General features: G+C 53.3%; 2 protein-coding genes across 4 annotated transcripts; both read left to right on the top strand.

Annotated features, from left to right (window-relative positions):
* The first annotated feature begins 11 nt into the window (after window positions 1–11).
* Window positions 12–7432, top strand: STOML2 (stomatin like 2). Its single transcript, XM_074532814.1, has 10 exons — window positions 12–170; window positions 1865–2017; window positions 2293–2392; window positions 3361–3419; window positions 3674–3775; window positions 4369–4503; window positions 5629–5773; window positions 6068–6147; window positions 6358–6486; window positions 7163–7432. Exons 1-10 carry the CDS (start codon window positions 120–122, stop codon window positions 7292–7294), a joined length of 1086 nt encoding a protein of 361 aa, XP_074388915.1. The 5' UTR covers window positions 12–119; the 3' UTR covers window positions 7295–7432.
* A 581-nt stretch (window positions 7433–8013) lies between these two features.
* PIGO (phosphatidylinositol glycan anchor biosynthesis class O) lies at window positions 8014–22801 on the top strand. 3 transcript variants are annotated; one of them, XM_005491731.4, is made up of 11 exons: window positions 8014–8103; window positions 8653–9146; window positions 11131–11274; window positions 12372–12495; window positions 13488–13647; window positions 14821–14994; window positions 16778–18347; window positions 18854–19057; window positions 19329–19531; window positions 20297–20367; window positions 20994–22801. In XM_005491731.4, exons 2-11 carry the CDS (start codon window positions 8654–8656, stop codon window positions 21112–21114), a joined length of 3264 nt encoding a protein of 1087 aa, XP_005491788.2. In that variant the 5' UTR covers window positions 8014–8103; window position 8653; the 3' UTR covers window positions 21115–22801. The 3 variants fall into 3 exon arrangements, with proteins under 3 accessions (XP_005491788.2, XP_074388897.1, XP_074388898.1); XM_074532796.1 differs by having other exon boundaries at window positions 11080–11274; XM_074532797.1 differs by lacking the exons at window positions 20297–20367; window positions 20994–22801 and having other exon boundaries at window positions 11080–11274; window positions 19325–19519.
* Window positions 22802–24499: the final 1698 nt, after the last annotated feature.

Below are 24499 nucleotides of genomic sequence, written 5' to 3'. Positions count from 1 at the left end.
GGGCCGCGGCCAGAGGAGCCGGAGGGACCGATCCGGGCGGCGCAGCCGGAAGCGGCGCGGCGCAGGGGCCTTCCGGGAGTGTGGAGCGGCGGCGCCGAGCGGGGCGGGCGGAGGGGGCGATGCTGTCGCGGGCGGGGATCCGGGCCCGGCCCGGCCTCGGGCTGCTGCAGGTGCGGGGAACGAGGGCGGGGGGGGAGGGAACGGGGAGAACTCCTCGTTCGAGGGTGCCCACGTGGAGAAGGTCCGGGTAGCGGATGCTGGAGGGGCCGGGAGAAGGGATTGGACTGGGGGCACTGGCATGAGGGGAGTGGTGTTGGGGGTTTGAGAAGTGCTGAGGGGGAACTGGGCGGGGATGGGGTAAAGCGGTGAGAGGGCACACAGAGGACGGACGGGCACGGGAGTCGCAGGTGGGGTTCAGTGGCGGTGGTGGTTTCGCGGGTCCGAGAAGGAGGTGAGGAGCTGTGCAGGGATTGGGGGTACGGGGTCACAGGGGGCTGTGGGCAAATGGGTTTCGAGAGATTGAGGAGATTGAGGCGGTCTGTGGTGTTGGGGCTCCGGGAAGACGCCGGAGTGGTGGTGAGGAGCTGGGCAGGAATAGAACTGTGTGGGTATGGCGGGGTGAAATAAATAAATGGGTACGGGTGGCTGAGAGAGAGTCGGGGGGGAGCTCGGTGTCGGTGTTTGGGGTGAAGGGCTGGCGGTGTGGGGGCTCGGTGGGGAGAGCTGGGCAGGGACGGGGGAAGGGGCGCGGTGCGGTGGGCACTGCGTTTGGGGATTGAGCAGGGGCAGCGGGGTGACTGGGGAGAGCCGGGCAGGAGTAGAAGTGAAGGGCGGGGAGGTGATGTAGAGAACAGACGGGTATAGAGAGGGAGGCTGGTCAGTGGCGGAGTGTTTGGGGCTGGGAAGAGCTGGGGTGTGGGCAGGGGGATGCACAGGGATAGAGAGTAAGGAGGGAGAGGAGTGTAGTGCAGAGGCCAAATGAGTGAGGAAGTGACTCAGGAGGTGGGGTTCAGTGGGGTGGTGGTGTTGAGGGTTTAGGGGACACCGTGCGTGGAGAGGGGCTGGGCAGAGAAGGAGGTGTGAGGAGGAGGGGTGCAGAGGACAAGTCGAGGTATGAGGGGGACTGAGAGAGAGGGCTCTATGGGGGGGTTTGGGGGTCTGCAGAAGTGCTGGGATTGTGGGGGTGAACTAGGCAGGGATTGGGGTACAGGGAGGGCATTGTAAAGGAGGCTGTGGACAAATGGGTATGGGGAGGGCCAGAGGGGGGTGGCTGAACATGGGGAGTGGTGAAGTGGGTCTGGGTTGTAGGAGAAGTGTATGTGTGGGGCTGTGGAGGTGTGAGCTGGGTTGGGATGGGGGGAGGTTGAGGGAAGCTGTGTGAGTGAGGGTCCATGGGGAGAAGGGTGAGGGAATGCTCGGACAAAATAGCCCTTTGTGGGAAGCCCTGGAGGCACCCAGAACTTTGGAGGAACAGGTTGTTGGAATGGGGTGGCCAGGGATGGAGGTGGGGGAGTGGGCCTGAATGGGTTATAGGGGCTGAGTGGAGCAGGAGAGACCCACATGCACACCCCTTCATTGGCCTTATGGTTGGAGGGAGGCTTTATTCCCCACTCCAGGGTGGATGAGAGAGGAGTGGAGACGTGCAGAAAGCTCTGGCATGGGAGTGAGCCCCCTGCACCAGTGGAGAAGACTCCCCTGCCACCAGGCCTCATCCCTGTGGGAGCACCCTTACAGCATAGGCTTGTTTGGGGCATTGTTTCCTGCCCTGGTCTCCTGGTCAGAGCCCAGAGGGGGTATTAGGTGTGGAGCTGGGCTCTGAGGTGCCAGCAGCTGGTCTCAGCCCTGCTCCGTGTCCTTCCCTCAGCATTCCCAGCAGCTGAAGCGTGCGGCACGGCTGGCCCCAGCTCCGTGCCGCTGGAACTCCGGGCTGCCCATGAACATCGGGGTGCTCTTTGTGCCACAGCAGGAGGCCTGGGTGGTGGAGAGGATGGGCAAGTTCCACCGAATCCTCGAGCCTGTAAGGAGCAGCTTTTCTCCCCTTCTGGATTCAGCAGGTTCCTAAAGCTGTAGTGAGGCGCGTCCTTTGCACGAGGATCCAAGAGGGGTGGTGGGCTCAGTTTCCCGGGCCGAAATCCTTTTGGCTGCCTGTGGAGTAATTTTCCTTGGTGGGGTGTTAAAAGCACTGAGTAACTGAAATTCCTTGTGTGTAAAACATGTTTGCAGTGTGTGGCATGGGCTTTGTTTGCATGACTCTCTCTACTCTATCAGCCATCTAATCCCACCCTTTTCCAGGGTCTGAACTTCCTCATCCCTCTCCTGGATCGGATTCGCTATGTCCAGAGTCTCAAAGAAATCGTCATTAATGTCCCAGAGCAGTCAGCTGTCACACTGGGTGAGGAACAGCTTCCGTGTCCTGCCCCTTCCCTTCTGCTGCATCTGGGGTGAGCAAGGGACAATGAGGATGAGTGGAATTGTCCCAAGCTCCTGCACTCAGCCCTGTCCCTTGGCCATAAAATCACAAGATCACTGAATGATTTGGGTTAGAAAGGACTTTTAAATTTGTCTCGTTCCAGCCCCCATACCATGGACAGGGGACACATTCCACTCGGCTGGGCTGCTCAAAGCCCTGTCCAGCCTGGCCTTGAACACTTCCAGGGATGCGGTATCCACAGCTTCTCTGGGCAGCTTACTTCAGTGCATCACCACCCTCACAGTAAAGAACTTTGTCCTAACATCTACTCTAAGTCTGTCCTCCATTATCTTAATGCCATTCCCCCTTGTTCCATTCCTCCATATCCATGTGAAAAGGCCCTCTCCAGCCCTCTTTAGGTACTGGAAGGCTGTTGCTGTGAGTGGGGGCAGCCTAGGAAGTTCCATCTGCTCTCTCTGGGCTGCAGCTGCCCCTTCTTCCTGAGTTGAATGCACCTTACCAGAAATTTTTCAGGTGTTTTTCTGTATTGAACCACAAAAGAAAATTCTGTTTCTGTTAAAACCATTGTAGAACAGGTTAGTGGATGTGATGTTAATGGACAGCTCTGTTATATTTCCAGTTTTAAGTGGTTTATTTTGGTTTTTTCCTCCTTAAGTCTTTATTTACAAGAGCTACAGTGTGAAATGCTTCTGTTGGGAAAATCAAGACCTGTTGTGTATTAAAACATCACAGTGTTGTCCAGGGAACGTAAGGTCCTTTTTGCAAAGCCTTTAGATAAGAAGATCTATTTCAGCCAATCCTCTTCAGTGCCCTGCAGCTCTGTCAGGGTGAAAAAGGATGAGCCTGCCCAGCTGTGCTGTGGAAGAGGGGGTTTCTGTGTCTTATTTGTGCTGCTTCAGTCAACAGGTTCTGTTGTTCTCTCCTGACAGATAACGTCACCCTGCAGATCGATGGTGTGCTCTACTTGCGGGTTATGGATCCCTACAAGGTACCATCCCTGCCCCTTGGGCACCTTTCTCTTGGCTCTGCCCACTCCCTGCTTCCCAAAATGTGTGCTCCAGCCCTCTGTGTCCTGCCTGGCAGGTGGGCTGAGCACTCTGACTCTTCCCAAGGCTCCAGACTCCGTGTTTTCAGCAGGGGTGTCTGGCAGGTTTCTTGCTTTAGCGCTGTTTGTTTCTCCTGTCTTGTTCAGCGTCCCTCTTGGCATCCCTACCCACTCTGTTTTGTGCTTCTGCTCTTCAGGCCAGCTATGGGGTGGAAGATCCTGAGTACGCAGTGACCCAGCTGGCCCAGACTACCATGAGATCTGAACTTGGCAAGCTTTCCCTTGACAGAGTCTTCCGGGTGAGCCGGGGAGACAGTGTCTCCCAAAATCCCAGGACAGCCTGCATGGCCGGGCTGATGTGCTTAACATCAAAATGCCCTTTGCTTAGAGAGCTTATGGCTTCTGTTTCAGTTGACCTATTGGTGAATCCTTGGAGATGGGTCTTCTTTCAGTTGTTTTTTTAACAGGAGCTATTTTTTGCCCTGTCCTGGGTTATTTGGAGGGGATGATGGGTGGTATGTGTCCAGACCCAGCTGGTCCAGCTGCCTTTCTTGAGTCAGTGACTCTTTACTCAGCCCCAGTGATGAATATCCCTGACCTGTGTCAAGGGGTACTGTAATCCTTGTACTACACTTGCTGGGAAGAAACTGGAGTTAGTGGCATTCTCTTGTATCCAGATGTACACCAAATGTTGTATCCTAGAGGCTTCAGTGTGGAGCGCTGCTCTCCCTAGGGATGGTGACCCCTTCCACAGCTCCTGGAAGCAGCTAACGCTTCCTGAAACCTGTGGAGGTGTTTTTTTTTTCTGGCAGAGCTTGGCCTCTGAGGGAGGTGTCTGTTTCCTTCCTGACACCTCTCTCATGCTCTCTGCCATTTCTTTTGTGCCATCCAGGAGCGGGAGTCCCTCAATGCCAGCATCGTGGATGCCATCAACCAGGCTTCAGACTGCTGGGGCATCCGGTGTCTGCGCTACGAGATCAAGGACATTCATGTGCCCCCACGTGTGAAGGAGTCCATGCAGATGCAGGTGAGGCTCTCTGGGAGAGAGGTCTGGAACAAGAGGGAAGCCTCCTCTTCCATGTTGCATTACAGAATCACAGAATCAGTAATGTTGGAAAATACTTCAGATCATCAAGTCCACCCTATGATCAAACGCTACCTTGTCAACCAGACCATGGCATCAAGTGCAGTGTCCAGTCTTTGCTTAAACATCTCCATGAACAGTATCACTGCCACTTCTCTGGTAGCCCATTCCAGTGTCTAATCACCCTTTCTGTGAAGAAGTTCTTCCTAATGTCCAACCTAAACCTCCCCTTGTGTGCCTTGAGAGTATGTCCTCTCATCCTGTTGCTGACTACCTGGGAGAAGAGGCCACCCCCTGTGTGACTGTAACCTCCTTCCAGGTAGTTGTAGAGAGTGATAAGGTCTCCTCTCAGGACCTTGTCTCCTCTTGTCCAGACTAAACAACCCCAGCTCTCTCAATGGCTCCTCATCAGACTTGTGCTCCAAATCTTCCCCAGTTCCATTGCTCTTCTGTGGATGCTCCAGCACCTCAATGTCCCTCTTGAGGTGCCTAGAACTGGACACAGGACTCAAAGCGTGGCCTCACCAGTGCTGAGTACAAGGACATTATCACATTCCTGGTCCTGCTGGCCACACTATTGCTGATACAGGCTATGGTTTATTATTGTTACCTGTCCAGAGCTGGCAGCACCCAGCCCTTACATCAGGAGGGCACTTTGGCTGCAGACATACAGCTGTTGATTAAGTAACTCCTGTCATAATTTTTGTAGTAGTGGCACCTGCCTGCCACATAACAAGCCCTGCCAGGTCCCTTTAAAATCCCTACTGGGCGCTGTGGAGAAGCAAATCTCAGAGCTGAAGTTCTCCCCTTGAGAAAAGCTGGACCTAGATATTTGGGCTGGAAAAGGAGGAGGGGGAAGTAACTTAGGTGGGAATGGGGTTTGGAAGGGCTGTGTGGCATGAGGAGCAGAACCAACCTTACCCGAGACCACACAGTGTTCTGTAGCTGTATTTTAATGCTTTGCTAAGCCATGCTTCCCCCAGCAGAACAGAGGAGCATGTCCTTGCCCCACAGATGGGATTTCCCCAGCACAGCCATGGCAGGCTGGTGTCTGACCTGTGTTCCCAGGTGGAAGCAGAACGACGGAAGCGAGCAACAGTGCTGGAGTCAGAGGGGACAAGGGAATCAGCTATCAATGTGGCTGAAGGCCAGAAGCAGGCCCAGATCTTGGCATCAGAAGCTGAGAAGGCCGAACAAATCAACAAAGCTGCTGGTACTGCCTGGGGCTAAAGCGTGGGTTTCTGTAGCCCTCTAGACTGAGGGGTGGTGCTACAGGGGAGAGAATGTGTTACTGTGAGCCAGGCTTCCTCAGCCTCTCTGATCCTTCCCTGCTGGGGCCTCAGGCTCAGCTCCAGTTGATGTTGCTACCCTGGCAGTGCTGCTGTTGGGGAAAAGACAACCATGCATGCATTGAAATTGTCTTGATTCACTCCCTGAAATGGTAGGGATTCGGTCCTTGCAAGTGCTTTCTTGTGACTGATGTGCACCCTGCTGTGGTTCATTGCAGGAGAAGCCAACGCCATGCTGGTCAAGGCCAGAGCCAAGGCAGAGGCAATTCAGCTCCTAGCAGCTGCTCTGGCACAGCAGGTGAGTATGGCTACCTGGAGCAGCCGCTGCTTTGGTGCTGGCAGTGGGGGAGGTCAAACTGCGTGCAGGGTGGCACCTGGCTTTCTCCTGGACACTCCCTGGCACCTTCGGCAGCAGCAGAGAGTGAGGGGCTTTGCTGGACTGGCGTGGGCTGGGGACGCAGGCAGGGATGAGCTGTTGGTGGCATGTGACTTGTCTCTGTGTCCCCAGCACGGCAATGCTGCTGCCTCCCTGTCTGTGGCGGAGCAGTACGTGAACGCTTTCTCCAAGATTGCCAAAGACTCCAACACCGTTCTGCTGCCCGCCAACACCGGCGATGTCACCAACATGGTCGCACAGGTCAGTGCAGCCCACGTGTCCTGGGCTGCACCCAGAGCCCCGTGGGCAGCAGGGCAGGGTGGGGATTCTGCCCCTCTGCTCTGCTCTGCTGAGACCCACCTGGAGCACTGCATCCAGCCCTGGGCTCCCAGCACAGGAGGGACAGGAACCTGCTGGAGCCAGCACAGAGGAGACCATCAAGATGATCAGAGGGATGGAACAGCTCTGCTGTGAGGAAAGGCTGAGGGAATTTGGATTGTTCAGCCTGGGGAAGAAAAGGCTCCAGAGAGACATTGTAATACTTTCCAGTACCTAGAAGGGGCTCTCAAGGAAGGTGCAGAGATGCTTTAGACGATAGGATGAGGAATGGCTTTAAACTGAATTAGTAGGTTGAGATTAGATTTTAGAAAGAAATTCTTCCCTATGAGGATAATGAGGCCCTGGCAAGGTTGCCCAGAGAAACTGTGGATGCCCTGTCCTGGAAAGTGTTCTGATCAGGTGGAAAGAGGCTCTCAGCAACCTGCTCCAGTGTGGGGTGTGGAGGGGTGTGAAAAAGGATCTTTAAAGGCCCCTTCCAGCCCAAACTCTTCTTGCTCTCACCCAAGTGAATCTTGCTCCAGGGAGGTGAAGAGGGCACCATGCTGCGGCCTGGCCCCCTCTTTTCCTTCCCTCCTTATGACTCTGTAATTCCCTCCAGGCCCTGGGGATCTACACCACACTGACCAAGCCACAAGCTGTGAAGACCCAAGATGAGATGCCTCCAGCCCACGAGGACTCCCACTCTTCTGCCACGGAGGTGCTGAAGGCAGAACAGGGCAGCTCCAGCTAACAGGGCTGAAAGGATCTCATACCCTCTCCTGAGGCCTGCCAGCAGTCCTGTTCTGCTGCAGGCAGCCGCTCTTGTTCCCTTAGTCCCTATTTTGTATTGGATTTAAATCATGTAATAAATGGTAACAGTGCTGCTGCAGCATGTTCTCTTGTGCTTGGGTGCCTGACCCCAGCATTCGATCCCAAAGGGGGATCATCCCTCCTCAACAGGCTCCTGCTGGGATCTCCCATGGACATGCAGTGACATACAAGAGTGAAAAATTAGATATAATGAAAAAATTCTTCCTGTGAGGGTGGTGAGGCACTGGCACAGGTTGTTCTGGGAAGTTGTGGATCAGGCTCTGAGCAGCCTGGTCACGTTGAGGGTGTCCCTACTCACAGAAAGGGGGTTGGAACTAGATGATCTTTAAGGTACCTTTCCAACCCAAACCATTTTATGATCCTGTGAATTTGAGGACCTCACTCTTAAAAAGGATCTCCCTCCCAGTGCATCACCTCTCTGGGAGTGTGAGCTGCTCTCATCATCCCCTCCTCTGTCAGCTCCCAGAATCTGTCCTACAGTGCGTGACTGTGCGTTCTCCACAGCTCCTCACAGCACAGGGCGGGAAGCGCCTCTGTCGATTAATTAATTACTTGATTAATTAAAACAACACTTTGCCATTGAATGTGCCTCGGCTGCGGGGAGGCGCGCTGGGACATCCTGTCCGCCAGGGGGCGCTGCCGCCCCCACGCCGCTCCTCGCCCTGCCACTCCAGCATGGTCGGCGCCACACGCGGCGCTTCCGGGAGCGACGGGCGCCGGGAGCCGCAGGTGGGACGGGACGGGAGCGGGGTCCGGGGGCTCAAAAAGGGGCTGTGAGGGGCTGGGGGGCCGGGAGGGGAGTCTGGGGCGCGGGGGACACAAGGGTGGCGCGAGTGTGAAGTGGCGGACCGGGAGTCGGGGGTGCAGGGGAGGGACTGGGGGTGTGTGAAGGGGAATGGGGATGTGTGAAGGGGAATGGAGTGTCGGGAAGGGGATGGGGATACCGGCGAAGGGCAAGGGGTGTCGAGAGGGTGCTGGGCAGTCGGGAGGGAGCAGGACTCGGCTCCCGTTCAGGAGGGGATACAAGGAAGTGCGTGGGGCAGTTGCCGGACACGGAGTGCGACCAAGTAAAGTCAAGGCAGGCTGATCGGGATTACTCCGAGACAGGCGGGTGTGGGAGGTGCTGGGCCAGGGATGGGTGCTGGTAGGGAGGGAGCGGTGCCGGGCCAGGGTTGGGCGCTGGTAGGGAGGGAGCGGTGCCGGGCCAGGGTTGGGCGCTGGTAGGTGCGTGCCCAGGTAGAGCCGCTGGGGACTGAGCCTGCCTATCCTTCCCTCTAGGATGCAGCGGTGGCCAGTGGTGCTTTTCCTGGCCTGGGTTTGCTTTCTCTTTTTTGCTGGTATCGGGCTCTTCATGAGCGGCTTCCTGCTCACCCGGATCGAGCTTGCCAGCAGCAGTTCCTGCTCAGACCCACTCGTGCCTCCACTTTGGGAGAGGCAGAGCCTCCCGCCAGGCTCCTGCTGGGCGCCTCAACGCTTTTCCAAGGCCGTGCTCGTCATCATCGATGCCCTCCATTTTGAGTTTGCCCGCTTTGACCCTGCCAAGGCCAGCCCGCTGCCCTACGAGAACAAGCTGGGTGTGCTGCACCAGCTGGCCACCTCCCAGCCCCGCCATGCCCGGCTCTACCGCTTCCGAGCCGACCCCCCCACGGCCACCATGCAGCGCATCAAGGGCCTCACCACCGGCTCCCTGCCCACCTTCATCGACGTGGGCAGCAACTTTGCCTCCTACGCCATCCAGGAGGACAACCTGCTGGCACAGCTGGTGCAAAACGGTGAGTTCCTGGCCTTTAGCTCAGGCAGGGGAGCTTCAGGCTGGATATAAAAACACTTTTTTTCACAGGCATAGGAATAGGTTGCCCAGGGAGATGGTGGAGTCACCATCCCTGGAGGTGCTTAAGAGGCTTTTATACCTTGTGCTGGACGGTGTGGTTTAGGGTTTATAGTGGTGGGTGTATAATTGGATTGGATGGTTTTGAAGGTCTCTTTCAACATTGATGATTCTGTGACTGGGGCTGTTTGGCCTGAAGAAGAGAAGGTTGTGTTGCAGCCTCATAGCAGGCTTCCAGTCCCTGAAGGGGGCCTACAGAGAAGCTAGAAATGAATTCTTTGTCAGGAACTGTAGTGATAGAATGAAGAACAATGGGTACAAATTGACAGAGAGGAACTGTAGTGATAGAATGAAGAACAATGGGTATAAATTGACAGAGAAGTTTAAGTTAGATATTAAAAAGTATTTCTTTACCGTGAGGGTGTTGACACACTGGAACAGGATTCCCAGGAAGGTTGTGGATGGCCCATCCCTGCAGTGTTCAAGGCCACACTGAATAAAGCTTTGACAACCTGATCTAGTGGGAAGTGTTCCTGCCCATGGGAGGGGGCTTGAAACTGGATGATCTTTAAGGTTCCTTCCAACCTCTTAACATGCTGTGACTGTGGGCAGGGCAGCAGCCCTCTGGAACAGGGCACGTGCAAACGTCTGTTCAGTTTAACTTGTATTCCAAACATTGATTAGTTTCTCCCTGGGAAGGGCATTCCTTACAACAGATCCCCCCTGTGAGCTGATTCTTTCTCCCTGCTTAATGACAGTTACCTCAGGCAGCATCAGGCAGGCAGGCAGGGCATTGCCAACTTGCTTTGGGAGTGAGAAGTAGCTGTGACCGTGACTTCATCTTCATCATGTTCAAAGATGATGAGAAAGCAGGTGAAAGTGGCTGCACTGGTGGTGTTTGTCCCAAGGTCACCCCCAGGAATGCCAAGGTTGTGCTGTGTGAGGCACGTGACAGGGGAGGAGCCAGGTGGTGCCAGGTGTGCCAGGTGGTGCTGTGGGGGTGTCCCTCAGGCAGCCAGCCTGCCTGGACAGCTGCCTGCAGCCGTGAGGCAGCAACCTCATCCCATTTTCATCGTGGTTTGGTGCTGCTGGGGGTGCTCAGTGCAGCTGTAAAGGGCTTGTTATGGTGGGATAATGGAGTAGAGGGGAGAGGACAGGCCACAGTGGTTCGTTACCTGGAGAGACTTCCTCCCAGGGCTCAGAGTGGGCTAAGGCAATGTGATTTTGTGTGGGCAAGGTGGGCAAATGCAGTGGATCATCTGAGGCAGAATGATGATCACAGCATATCCTGTGGCAGAGTAGCAGTCTCAGAGAAAAAGGTTCCTTGCTCCCAGGCTGAAGATGCTCTGTGGAAACAGAGCTGGCTGATGGCAGGCAGGGCAAGGAGAGCAAGCACAGAGGGAAGCATCAGTGCTTTTGCCTTCTCTTTTCCATGTCTGGAACACCATCACCATTGTGTTTAAAAGCCAGAGCTCAGGACTACATCTTCTACTCCATCACCTGCTGCCTTGCGTTTCGCAGTGGGGTCACAGGCCTTGGGTGAGGCTTTGTCTGCTTCAGGCTGCACCCTGTGCACCCAGATGTGTTCAGGGGTCACCCTGTGCACCCAGCTGTGTTGTGGTGGCCCAGGAGTCTTTCTGCAGGGGTGATGGGTCAGGTCAGCAATAAGTCCTGAAGTTATGCAGTGGCTTTGGTGTGGGGGCACTTACTGGCTTACAGATACTCATGCGCTGGTCCCTCCCTGTATTCAAAGTAATTTACAGACAGATGGTCTTCTTTTCGTGAAAATTTTGATTTTGAGTGTGGGTTGGAGAGGAGCAATTGCTCCAGATCCTGACCTGGATCTGCTCAGGATCTTTGTATTGTTGTGGTTACAGCACAACCCAGGAGGGCTTCATCGCTCACTGGTTCCTTTCTCTCTGGCTCAGGAAGGAGAGTGGTCTTCATGGGTGATGACACGTGGGAAGGACTCTTCCCAAAGAAGTTCTTCCGTTCCTATTTCTTCCCTTCTTTTAACGTGAAGGATCTTCACACTGTGGATGATGGGATCCTGCAGCATCTCTACCCAACTGGTAAGTAGCTCTTTCACCAGGGCATGTGTAAACCTTGACCTAATGTTTAGTCCTACTGCAAATTCAAGGTAGGGCTGGAGGATTTTTTCTGTTACAAAGAAGCACTGGGCAGTTACACACTGCTGCCCTAGGATTACAGTGCTCTAGCTGGATTTCCACAGATAAGCTGGTTCTTGGAGCCCACAGACCATTTCTGTAGATGCCTTTCCTCTGTCTGGGACAGAATTCAGCTTTTTGGGATGAGGTTAGACTTCTACGTCTGTCTTACAAAATACACTGGCAGGATGGAGGCAGGGGAGCACCTTACCTTTGCCATGTGGCTGCCTAGGCAGGCACACAATACTCTGGGCAAAAGACAAGTTAGGGGCCTGAGACACAGCACTGCTCTCAGCAAAGCATTGGTGCTTCCTAGTCGTGGGAAGAAGATGAAGCCTGAGGTAGGTGTTTTCCACCTCCCTGAGGCGCTGGGGCCAAGGGACATGCTCTTTCGTTTTTCTGTGTCTGAACATATGCACATCAGGGGTGCAGTGGCCTTTCACAGGAAAGCCTGTGTGCCTTGTGTGAGATCTACAAGTCATAATTTAACTTTAAATATGTTGGTTTTCATGTGTCAAGACCCTGAAGCAGAGGGGAGAGTCCAGGGTAACTTTCTAACTAGGGACTGTGTTGGTGTGTCATGCCCATGTCCTCAGATGCAGAGGGGCACAGTGATGGGTTGAACCTAAAATATCTCCAGGGAAGGATGGGAGTTCTGGGTTCTCCTTTTTCTGAGCATTCCTTTGTTTCAGCTTAGTCTTGAGGTAAGTTCAAGATGACTTGGGTGACATTATACTGTTCCCTTCCTGAGGGATGGGGAGAAAATGCCAGGGATCCTGGGATGTTTGCAAGGCTTTGAGGTCCCTGTGCCGTTGCACCCAGGAACCTCTGGCCAAGAATATGCCTTATTTAAAACCTGCATCCATTTCCTCAAGAGCTGGCAGTGACAGTGGCAGGAGGTGAAGAACCGCAATATCCTGAGGCAACTGGGAAATTCTGGCAGGAGGATCCAGTCTCAGAATTCCAGGCTGGTGCATGATAAGTTTGCTTTTGTTTTGCAGTGGACAGCGGTGAGTGGGATGTGCTGATTGCTCACTTCCTTGGCGTGGACCACTGTGGGCACAAACACGGACCCGACCACCCTGAGATGGCAAAGAAGCTCACCCAGATGAATGAGATGCTCAGGTGATCAGGGTGGCACTGAGGCTTTGCTAGCTGGCCTCTTCCTTCAGCCAGGCTGGTGAGATCTTCCCAGGGAATTGACAGATGCAGAGGGCAGCAGGGAATGCTTACTGAGCCTGTTAACATGGAAAACAGCTTTGGCCAGCAGCAGCTGGAACCCCAGATATGGGCAGTATTGCTTGCATAGATGAGTGTTGAGAGGTTTGGTTTCTTAAGTAAGGCTGCACTCAGGTCTTGCTTCTCTACAAGCCATGAGATAGTGCAGCTGCAGTGTAACTGAGCCTCTCTCTTCCCATCTTTAACATGGAGATTGTCCCACTGAGGTCTGGCTAACATGAGTAGCAGGTGGAGGACCCTGACTAGCTAATGAGTGCTGCTGCATTTATCATACAGAACCATGAGCTGTACCTTCGAGACAGAGGGCAGGGTGGGATACAGAAATTTCAGTTGTGCAGATGTGTCTCAGCCCAAAATGCTGCAGGTTTTGATTCTTAGGGCTGCTTTAAAGTTTTGCTGCTAGAAGGAGTTGGGAACTTTCCCTGCTGTATCTGAGAGTGCAGCATATACTGTGTCATACCTACTGCATTCTTCAGAGACTAATCCCTGCTTTTTTCCTTTGAAGTAGGAGATGTCCCACATAGCATGATACATGACCCAAATAGAAGCAGCCTAAAATTTCTTTTTTTTCAGGAGCCTTTCTTCTGAATTGCATTTTGACACGATCCCTGACAGCTCTGTTTGCTGGGGATCCAAGCAAGATCAGTCTACTCTGTCTTAAGAGCTCTGAATTTTCAGTTTGGCTTTAAAGTAACAATTTAAAACACCCTGGACTCTGGCTTCTTACAGTTTTGCATCACTGTTTAGTTTTGCTCATATCTGTTTGTGAGCTTCACCTCTGTGGGGCAGGCAAGATATCCTGGAGAGATATCCTCTTCCACCTAGGCTACTGGGGCCCTTGCCCGGGGAGGAGTTGACTTTCCTTATCTCGGTGGCAGGTCCTTGGTGGATCACCTGGGGAATGACACTCTTCTTCTGGTGGCTGGGGACCACGGCATGACAGAAACTGGAGACCATGGTGGCGACAGCGAGAAGGAAGTCAATGCAGCACTGTTTGTGTACAGCAGGACACCCCTGTTTGGCAGTGGCCCTCCAGAGGTAAGGAGCTGACTCTTAGGTATCCCTGCCCAATTTGGTGCCTGGAAACTGCATCCTGGGATTACACAGAGTAACAGTTTGACTGGGATTTTTTAGACTGAGAGGGATGGGGAGTCTGTCATAGAATCATGGAGTAAGCTGAGTTTGAAGAGACACATCAGGATCATCAAGTCTAACTCCTGACCATGCACAGGACACTCCCAGGGGTCATACCATGTTCCTAAGAGCATTGTCCAAACACATCCTGAACTCTGTTGGGCTTGGTGCTGTGCCCACTTCCTTGGGGAGCCTGTTGCAGTACCCAGCCATCCCCTGGGTGAAGAACCTTTTCCTACTATCCAACCTAAATTTCTCCTGACACAACTTCAGGCCACTCCTTCAGGTTCTGTCACTGGTTACCACAGATAAGAGATCAGTGCCTAACCCTCTTCTTCCCCTTGTTAGGATGTTGAAGAACCACCAGGAGGTCTCCCCTCAGCCTCCTCTTCTCCCAACTGAACAGACCAAATGACTTCAGCCACTCCTCACACAGCTTACCCTCCAGACCATTCATCAGCTCTTGGCTGTCATTTGGGTGCTTCCTAATAACTTAACATCTTTCTTATATCCTGGTGTCTAAAACTGCCCCCAGCCCTTGAGGCCACCCCAGTGCAGAGCAGAGTAGACAAGCCCCTCCCTTGCCCAGCTGTTGATGCTGTGCCTGATGCCCCACAGGACAGGGCTGGCCCTCCTGGCTGCCAGGGCACTGCTGGCTGACATTCATCTTTCCATCAACCAGGACCTCCAGGTCTCTTTCCATGGTGCTGCTTTCCAGCCTTTTCACCTTGACTGAGAGGAGTGGGAGGTTTGTCACCTGGTCTCTAGAGGGCAGTGAAAGGGCTGACACAGCATGCAGAGGACTGAAGTGTTTGGAATACATGTTCAGGTCACTACAGCTGTGAGGGGTGCTTGTGTGGGGCCAGGTGAGCTGTTGGACAGCCAGTGCCTTCTCCATCAACCTGCAGCTCCCAACAGGCATGCTTCTCACCAGAGGACCCCTGGGGAGAGTAGAGCTGTGCCACTGCCTGGATTCACCTTTGAACAGGGATGTCTTCCCCACTGTCTTCTCAAATGAGTGAAAAGCTGCATTGCTGTGTTCTGTCTGAATTTCTTATTTCTCCCCTGTCTCTCCAGGAGCCTGAAACCATTCCCCAAGTGAATCTGGTGCCCACTGTGGCCCTACTGCTGGGGGTGCCCATCCCCTACAGTAATATTGGGGAGGTGATGGCCGAGCTGTTCGCTGGGGACAGTGACGCTGTGTCTGCAGCCTTGCAGCAGCTCTCAGTCTATCACATCAATGCCAAGCAGGTATGGCCTGTGGTAAGCCTGCCATTGAACTGAAGGGGAGAAGGAATGGGTTTTTAAACACAAACCTCTTCTGTTTGGTGGAGGTGAGATGGTGACATGCTGTTATCTTCATGGAGAACTTGCATCCTTGCAGTGTTTGCTCAAGTAAAAGACAGCCCCATCATCCCTAAAGAGAAATGAGAGCCACCTGTTTAGTGCTGTGGTATGGAAAATACTGTCTGGGAAGGTGGAGGGTGGCTGGACCCAGATGGTCAGAAGTGGATTAAGTAATAGGGGATGATGATTACTCAAGTCTGAAGATGACCAGAGGCAAGTGTTGTGATTGGAGATTTGAAAGTAAAAGTCAAGATTTTCATGCTGAAGGAGAAACAGTGTTAACAAAAAAACTATTCTAGATTAGTGGAAGAATGAAAACAGTAATGAAAGACCAAATAAAAAAAATAACCATGCAACAGTTAATAGGATATCCTTCAGTATCCTGTGGTAGGATACTGAAGGAGCAATTTACACAAAGTGCAACAAAATACAGAACCCCAGGAGCAGGTTGACAAAATTTGAATGAGAGTCTCTACATCAGGTATGAAAGAAGCTAGGCAGTGGGGCAGGCTAAGTGAGACCCTCTATGGATGATGTGAGGCCATCTGTTGTGACTGGTCTTGCTACAGAGCCAGCTTTGCCACAGGCATTGCAAGGCATGCATCTCAGCTAAGGGCCACTCTGCCTTCGAGGGACTCTGGATTGCTGGGAGCACAGGAATAATTCCTCCAGTCCCCAACCAGCTCCTTGGAGTGCCAGTTGGATACCCCTGGTGCAAGCCCGTGAGGATCTGGAGACAATGATTGCTGATGGGAAGACAGAAATACTCAGCTTTGTAATTATAGAGCAGCAGAGTGCTCTGACATTTAAAGATCACACTGTGTGTTAGCATCCATTAATCCCTGAGGATATCAATCATCATTTGTTAGGAATTAGCATTATCAAGTTGTGCCTGTTTAAATATTTGCACTCATTGTTTGAGGAGGTTTCTGGCTCTATAATAGTGGTGTTGGAGAAGCTGTGGCATTCCAGGGAGGCCTGTGAGAGAGCCAGTGCATGTGTGTGCCGTCCATGGGCAGGGGCAGACTGATTCTGATTGTGCTCTGAGGCAAATGGAAGGTGTGTGAAGTTACAGATGCAATTCAGGACTGGAGAGATCTAAGCAGATGGATGTGTGTGCAGGTTCTCTGCCCTGCTAATGGCCCCATAACACTTCTTTTATGACTTTGGGATTGTAGCTGCCTCTCTTCATGTTGTCTTGAAGTAGAAAGCAAGAGGAATGAGTTTTTCTTAAAACTATGGTGCAGTGTATCAATGTGCTATTATTGAAGAAAGGGAAACAGTTTGGTTTCATCCACTATAAGTTCTTTAATGTGATGTTTTTCCTCAGACAAAGCTGTAAAACTCAACATGGGGCAGATTAACAAGTCTTTAATAGCAATGACTTGGCCTTCTGAAGGACATTTGCCTTATTGCTGCCAAATACTCCATAAAAGCCCTTATGGGGCTCTGCACAGCATTAGCAGAGGTGTAGCTGCAGGAGTCATCATGGCTGTCGCTAAGGATGTATGTCTTGAGAGGGATGTCAGTTTGGCAGAGAGATTGAGTTTCCTGATGGTGACATCCCTGGGTGGCAGGGTTTGGTAAACCAGGGTTGTTTCCATTATGAAGGGGCAGCGTGAAACAGTGAATCCCATTCCCAGTTTTCCCAGTGCTGCTGTCTGATCCTGTGTCTTTCCTCCTGTAGGTGGATCGGTTCCTGCAGTCCTACTCGCTGGTGGCTCAGGACCTGCCAGCAGAGCAGCTCCAGCACCTGCAGGAGCTCTTCTCCAGTGCTGTGGAGGAGCACACGCAGCTCCTGACCCAGGTGCAGGGGACAACAGTGCCTCCGGAGCTCAAGCCGAGGCTGGGAAGCCTCATCAGTCGCTTCCAGCGCTACTTGCGGGAGGCACGGGCTGTGTGCACCCAGTCCTGGGCCCGCTTCCACCCCCTGCGTATGGTGGGGGGCTGCATCCTTATTGCTTCCTCTTGCTTGCTGTGCTACATGGCCTCAGAGCTGGCCGCATCCTCACAATCTCTCTGTCGCAGCTGCCTCCTGTACCCGCTCTTCTGGGGCCCTGTGGGGGCTGCTCTACTATGGCTGGTCCATGTTTTCACCCAGGAGGGGCTGGATCTGCTCCTGGTGTCGTCATGGGCAGCCGCTGCTTCTCAGCTGGGTTTTTTCTGGCACTGGTGGGGCCAGCATCTCAAGAGAGCCCGTCTGACAGGCAGTCAGCCACCCTTGGCTAGTGGTGGCCTCAGGCAGAGGCTGCGAGCATGGCTGGGGCTGGCCTTCCCCATGGGCATTCTGGTGTTCCGCTGTGGAGCTATGTTCTCCGACAGCTTTGTTGTGGCCGAGGCACGGGTGGCCCCGTTCCTGCTGGCCTCACTGGTGATGTTGCTAGTAGGGAAGCTCCACTGGGATGGTCACCTGACTGTGCCAGAAGGTCCCAAGCAGCAGCTCCTTGGCGTTTCTTCTTACCGGAGAGAGATCTGGTACCTGCTGTGCCTCGTGGCCATGCTCCTGGTCTGCGTGCGCCTCTCCAGTTTCTTCCACCAGTGCCGCGAAGAAATCCCTCAGTGCCGGCCCTCCGTTTTCCTCTCCCCACTTGCCAGCCTGAAAAACACACGGGCCAAGAACCTCTTCTACCTCCTGTGCGTGGCCTTGCTGGCTGGGCTGGTGTATGCAGTGCAGAGCTGGCTGAGGCACTATGGCAACCTGAACAGCTCGGACCCCCTCGTGCTCTTCGTGCGCTGGGGTTTCCCACTGGTGGTCCTTTGCATTGCCTGCTACTGGGCCGTTGCCTCCAGCGCTGATGACTCTCTTGGCAAGCTGCAGGAGCTGGTGCAGGTTGCAGTTGTTGTGTTTCCCAGGGCTGTCTATGGACTAGCATCCATGGGCCTGCTGCTCCTGCTGTGCAATCCCATGACAGTGTTTGCAAAGGACACACGGGAGTCGGCAGGATCTATTGTCACTCCCTACCTGGGAGTCCCTGGCTCCGAAGTCGACTTCCTCCACGTCATCCCTCAGATCTACAAGAGGATGCAGGAGTCTCAGAAGAGCCGGCTGGAGCGGGGCAGCTGCAGGGCCACTGTTGCAGCATACGGGCTGGGCAGTGTGTACTCAGCAGCCCTGGTCATAGCCCTCACCCTGCTGGGCTTCCTCTTGATGCTTCTGCACAGCGAGCGGCTGAGCTTTGCCTTCCTGCTCCTCTTCGTGGAGGCCTTTGTGCTGCTGCACATCCACACGTGTGCCAGAGGCCTTGCTGGAGATGCTGGTGAGTCTGGGCTCAGTAGAGCAACCACTGGATGTGTTACCTGGGCTAACCTGTGGTGACCTTGCCTTAATTCCAGTGAGAGAAGCAGGATCTAGTTTATAGTCTTGGGAAAGAGTGGTACACTGATCCTCAGGATACTCTTAGCTTTTTTAGAGCTGCATAAATCCTCTAGCAAAAGAAAGATGCGTGCAGCAGGGATGTGAACATGGGAGGGGGAGGAGTTTCAGGGACAGGAGCTCTCTTCTCCCAGGGTGTGAATAGTCACCTAACCCCACTGGTGCTGACAGAGTGCAGTAGCAAGGCTGGTGGCACCAGCAGAGGGGATGCTGGCCCATTGCTGTATCTGTGGGGGAGCTGGACTGTTTCCTGTCTCTTAAAAGAGCCAGCATGGAAGGGGAACTTGGGGAAAAAAAGATCACTAGGCTTTTTTTGACCATGGATCCATCTTGTTCTTTGATGCTGATATCCACAACCCCTGCCTCTGTTTTTGTTTTTTATTCTCTCAGAGCTGTTTTCAGTGCCGTGGTATGCAGTGATCTCCTGGCTCCTTGCTGCTTCACAGTTCTTCTATTCCACAGGCCACCAGCCTATCTTCCCAGCCATCCACTGGAATGCAGCCTTTGTTGGCTTCCACCTTGACCACAGCACGAACCTTCTGCCTGCTGTCCTGGTGGGAGCCAACACCTTTGCCTCCCATATCCTCTTTGCAGGTAAATAAATTTCTTCCTGGGCTGTGGAGCCTGAGCAGACACAGCTCACTGCAGTGCCTTACCTGGGGCTCTGGAGGTCGAGCACGAGGTAATAAAGGCTCCAGCACCAGCTGAGCAACAGCATCCTTGCTGTTCCCCTTGTGGGGCCACAGCAGCCTGGCCTGGAGCTGGGCTGTGTGCTTCGTGCACATCCAGGGGAGGATGGCAGAGCTTGGACTGCTCCTCACCTCCTGGGCTCTGATAACTTCATGTGCCTTTGTCCTTGAGGTAGTTGGCTGTCCGCTGCTCCTGCTGTGGCCCTTTGTGTGTGAGGTGGCCACCTCACAGAGGAAGAAGCCCAAGAAGGAGTCCCGGGAGGAGCTGCAGGAGGTGGAGGAGCACATGATGGAAATGAGGCTGCGGGAGTCTCCAGAGTTGTTCTCCACTGCTCTGCTGCGGCTGGGGTTGAAGTACCTCTTTGTCCTTGGGGCACAGGTACGGGCAGAGGCAGGGTGGCTGTGGGAAGGGTTGTCTAGGAAGAAATTGGTGTGCTGTGATTACTGTGGGGCTCTCTGATGAGAGAGAGGGGTCAGCCAGGACACAGACAGGCCCTGGGGTGGAGTGTCTGGTTGTGGGTGGAAGAGCAGGTCCCTTCTCAGCTATGCCATTTGCTCTGTGCTTTGGGAAGGGCTCCAGCATGGAAGCTGCCATATGGATTAGGATGCTTTTCATACTCCTATGTCTGAAGTGGCAATCTCTGCTCAGGAGCTGCAGGGTTGTAATCCTACTCCCTGTCTTCCTTAGCATTCCTATCCCACACCAGCTCTGGTTTTCATATGTGCTGTGATGATTTAGGAAGCTAAACACCAGAAATTTTAGACCCGTGAAAGAAGTGAATAGTTTTCTGGGATTTATCTCTTCAAATCATTCTCCTGTGTTGTGAGACCAGAGACAGTGCAAGGGAAGAGAGAAGCAGTGCCCCTCTCAGTGAAATAGTAGGTCAGGTTAGTCACAGTGTGAGCCCTCCCCTGTGCTGCCCTAGCCTGGCCCCACAAGGGCCTTCATGTACCCCAAGCTGCTTGTGTTTCCTGACTTGAGGACATCATGGAAGGGAGTCCTCTTTAGGATGCCCGTTCCTGATGTGTGCTGTGCCAGCCTCTCAGGCACGTGCAGTTTAGTTCCACCTTCAGATATGAACATAGTGTCCAGGAGGACTCTCCGGAATCACCTATAATTTGTTTTTCATGATCTTCCCCACAGCTTCTGGCCTGTGTTTGTGCAGCTATGATCCTCAGGAGACACCTCATGGTTTGGAAGGTCTTTGCCCCAAAGTAAGTCGCAGAAGTTGCTCTGATGCTGGATTAAGACTCATGTCCCTGACACCTTGACTAGAGTTCACAGACAGTAATTTTGGAGGAGACCCTGTGATTGATCTTCTGACTCATTGCCTAGTACTGGTAGTAGGAATATCCCTAACTAACTACTGCTTGAAATTCAGAAGCTAGACTTGAGCTAGAGCCTAGAAGTTTCTCTTCATCTGAATTTCCAAGGATACACAGAGCCCATCTGGAAGCTGAGAATGTTGTAGTCAGAGAGCCGAAGGTAAGGATACCAGACCAGAAGTGATAAAATATCCTTACCAGAAGTGGTAAGGATACCAGACCAGAAATGCTGAACTAGCAAACCTTTGAACTAGTCAGTGAAGGGTGGCCTCAGCCCCTGGGGGATTCACAATCCCACCTGAGTCAATGAGTCCTGAGTGGCCTCTAAATCAGACAAGTGTTTGGCTTACAAGTTTCAGGCAGCAACTGCTGGGGCGTGGATGTAATTCACGTTTTAGAATGTGGGATGCTACCAGCCTCTCATTGTCAAGGAAATCAATCAGCTGGAGGGTAGCAGCCTGTCTCTGCAGTCATGCTGGCTGTTGTGTCCTTAACTGCATCTGTTGTGCCTGCAGGTTCCTCTTTGAGTCGCTGGGCTTTGTGGTGAGCAGCATCTGCCTCTTGCTGGGGATCTCCCTGGTGATGCGTGTGGACTGTGCCGTCAGCACCTGGTTCAGCCAGCTCCGGCTGAGGTAGCCCTGGAGGCGTGGGGAGCCCAGGCTGCACTTGTCTCCGTGCCTCCCTGGGGCTGGCAGGGGTACACGAGCCCCCAGCAAACGAGTGCCTGCCCACAGCAGCCAGGGATTCTGCCCAGCTCCCTGCTGCTGTGCTGAACAAAAGGACTGGAGCCAACTGCTCCTGCCTCATGGGGATGGTGTTTCTCTGCAGGGGAGGTCAGAGCTCTCACTCTGGGCTTTGCTGGCAGCAGGAGGACTCTGCTGCAGGAGCCCAAGAAGCAAGAGTCCTGAAGTGCTCCTCTGGAGAAACACCAACGGGGATCTTGCTGGTACTTCCCTGATGCCTGCCACGATGTGCAGCTGGTAGGCTTCAGTGGCCAGCAAGGTGTCACCTTGACTGTGCAAAGACTCATGGGATGGAGCCAGCTGAGGAGGGGAGAGGACGCTGGAAGCAGAGGGAATGTCTCACAGCCCCCACTTGTTTCCACATGCTCGGTTTTCACGCTGGAATCACACTGCACATGGTTCCTTGCAGATGGTTCCTGGAGCCTCGGTGGCAGCTACTCCTCTGTAACGTCAGACAGTTGCTCTGTAGTGAGGCCTCTCTTGCCCTGCACTCAGTCCCACTTTCCTGGTTCCCTCAGCCCTGTGAAGTGCAGTGGGGAGAGCTCTGGGCTGCCTTCTACAGCAGGCTTAGCTTGGGCCAGTGGTAGCAGGGGCAGCTGTGTGCATGACCTAGAAATTCTCCACTTCTGTTCTCAACCTGTCCAGGTCCCTGTGGGCTGGGTGGTTGCAGCCAAGGCTCTTGATCTCTTCCTGCCTGTGTGCTGCTGGATGCTGGCTGTTTACTGTGAACAGTTAAGATGCAGGAGGATGTAGTGACAGAATATGGGCTCACACCCATGCTGGGCCTGGCCAGCAGGAAATAGGAAGTAGCTGGAGTAGCTGTCCCAGCTACAGGAGTAGCCTTGGTGAGAGCTACAGAGCCTGAGAGCAGCTACTTGAAAGCCTGGAGCAGGCACCAATTCTTTTGGGAAGAGGATTAACTTTCTGGTGTCTGCGTGTGTGTGTGCTGGGTGCTGTGGGCCAGATGCAGTCAATCACATCCATCATCCCATGTTTGGGACTTGTCTCCCCCTTGGCCTTGCCATTCTCTGTGAGACTTCATGTCACAAGTAAACTATGCCAACATGCCCTTGACTGCTCACAGTCAGGAGGCATGGTGTTTCTTTCTTTATGGGCACAGGTGGAGGGTGGTGACCATGGTGCCTGGCCACATCCCAACTCAATGCCTCCTGCAGTTTCCATTGGAACTGGGATTCCTTACTGCCCTGAACCACTGTGTGGCATTACTTGGTGCTATGAAACCTTTTGTCTCTTTCCTCTTTGGAAAGAGACAAGGACTGCTTGCCTGGGATTTCTGCAATGATATTTGCCCAATCCCATTAATTTTTAACTCATGCACCATGACTGCCCCTGTTTGAGTTCGTTACTGCAGACTGTTAGCATAACTCCAGGCTTTTCTTCTCTTCTGCCCTGCAGAGTCCCAGGGAATATCTCTCTCATTATTTCATTTCTTGCCATTTTTCCCAAGTGCCCAGTTGCTGTGGATCTTGAGGGCAGGTGGAATTTTGTATTTTACCCCTGCAAAATGCCTACTCAGTTGTTCAGATGCAATTCCAGTAAGGCTTAAACTGTTCTTGTAATAGGTTTCCATTGCCTGGCCTGCTTCTGATCTGCTGGCTGTGCCCTGCTACCTCAGCCTCTCATGTCCTCTGCTGTGTGGTCCTGCCCAATTTCACCTGTCACAAGCAGGGGCTGGTTTGTAGCTGGCATCACACCCTGGCCTGCCTCACTGCCTGGATGCACAACACCTGTGCTAGCACAAGGAAGGGCTAGTGGCAAACAGTGAGGGAAGCTGAAATCTACAGGAATGCATCAGACCACAATTAAAATGGGCTTAGGCACCCTTATAAACAGGTTATTTGCTGAAATCTGACTGCCTGGTGGCCAAATGCTTCTGAAGGAACAAGGGATGCATCGGTTATGGGGAGGAGGAAGGGGTAGAGGTAGCAGTTACCCAGTAAATTTTCATTTAATGTGAGGTTAATCTGGATAACACACATCGCTAAACCTCAAGGTTGGAGCTCAAATTGGTCTTGTTGCAACCTCATAACCTGGTCAGAAGCTTTCTGCCTGCCTGTATTTGTGCTGGCAGAAGTCCCTGTGGCTGCTGATAGTGTAGGATTGGCCCCTGATGTCCCCACAGCTGCCACCCAGGCCCCTTGGCTTCCATCTCTGGGACTTGTTTCTCTTTTCACTGGTCACTCCAGTGCAGCTGAGCCTTCCCATGCCCTCTGTTCATGGTTGGAGCACTCACAAAGGGCTTGGGAATCCTCTTCTCACCCCTCTGTGCCACCCCTCTGCCACGTGTGGGCTCATGGTCCCAGGAGGCCAGGGAGAGCAGAGGGAACAGCAGAGCTGTAGCCTCATCAAAGGACACACTTATCTCACCAGAGACTGAACAAAACTTGCAGTGGAAGAGCTGCAAGTGCATCCTTGTCACTGCAGAGATGCCATGGAGTGCTGGCTGCTTGGACACGGCAGGCTGGCTGCTACACCAAAGATTTCAGATTCACGAAGATGAGTTTTCCAAGGGCTGGAGATGCTCTTGCTTCGTTTCATTGACTGTTTCAGTCTTTGTCAGCCTTCCTCAGCTGCCCTCAAGCTGATTGTTTGGCTGCCATTTTTCTGAGCATGCTGGGGATTACAGAGTTAATGCCAGTCTAGGGCCTGGCGACCTTGGAAGCAGATCATGCTGCTGATGCTACAGCAGACAGGGCTGTGTTTGCTGATCTAAAACCCCAGGAGGGGGTTGCCTCCTAGTCCAAACCAAGGCTCTTTGGGAAATGTGGAGTGCTGGGGAGGAGGTTTTGCCCCACATGCCTCCAAAGAGGCCATAGGACCCCACTTGGCTCTAGATGAGTTATCCAGACAGTTAACTTCTGGTCCCTGTGTCCCTGGGCTGAGTGTGACAGGGGACAGGGTGCTCAGCTGAGCACCTTTTCGTCCTGCACTCCACAATCTTTCTGCACTTTGGGTTTTGCAAGTGCTGTGCATGTGTTTCTTGGCAGGGGAGAGCCATTGGGAAACTTCCTGGCTCAGGCCCATGGTGTGTCCCGTGGACCTGGCACAGAACAAAAATTCAATTGTGTCTCTTTTGCTGCCTAGAAAATAGTGACCAAAAGCTGCGGCCACTGTGAAGAGTTGTGAGTGTTGGGAGCACCTGCAGCTCTGGTCCGTGGGGCTAACACGGATCCTAAGGGATGGCACTGTTTTGGGGAGCCCAGGGCTCATTCCAGCTCTGTTCCCACAGCCATTCCTCTGTCCCATCTCTCTCTGGT

Source organism: Zonotrichia albicollis, chromosome Z, assembly GCF_047830755.1.
Source record: "Zonotrichia albicollis isolate bZonAlb1 chromosome Z, bZonAlb1.hap1, whole genome shotgun sequence".
Lineage (NCBI taxonomy): Eukaryota > Metazoa > Chordata > Aves > Passeriformes > Passerellidae > Zonotrichia > Zonotrichia albicollis.
This window is presented reverse-complemented; position numbering and strand designations above follow the sequence as displayed.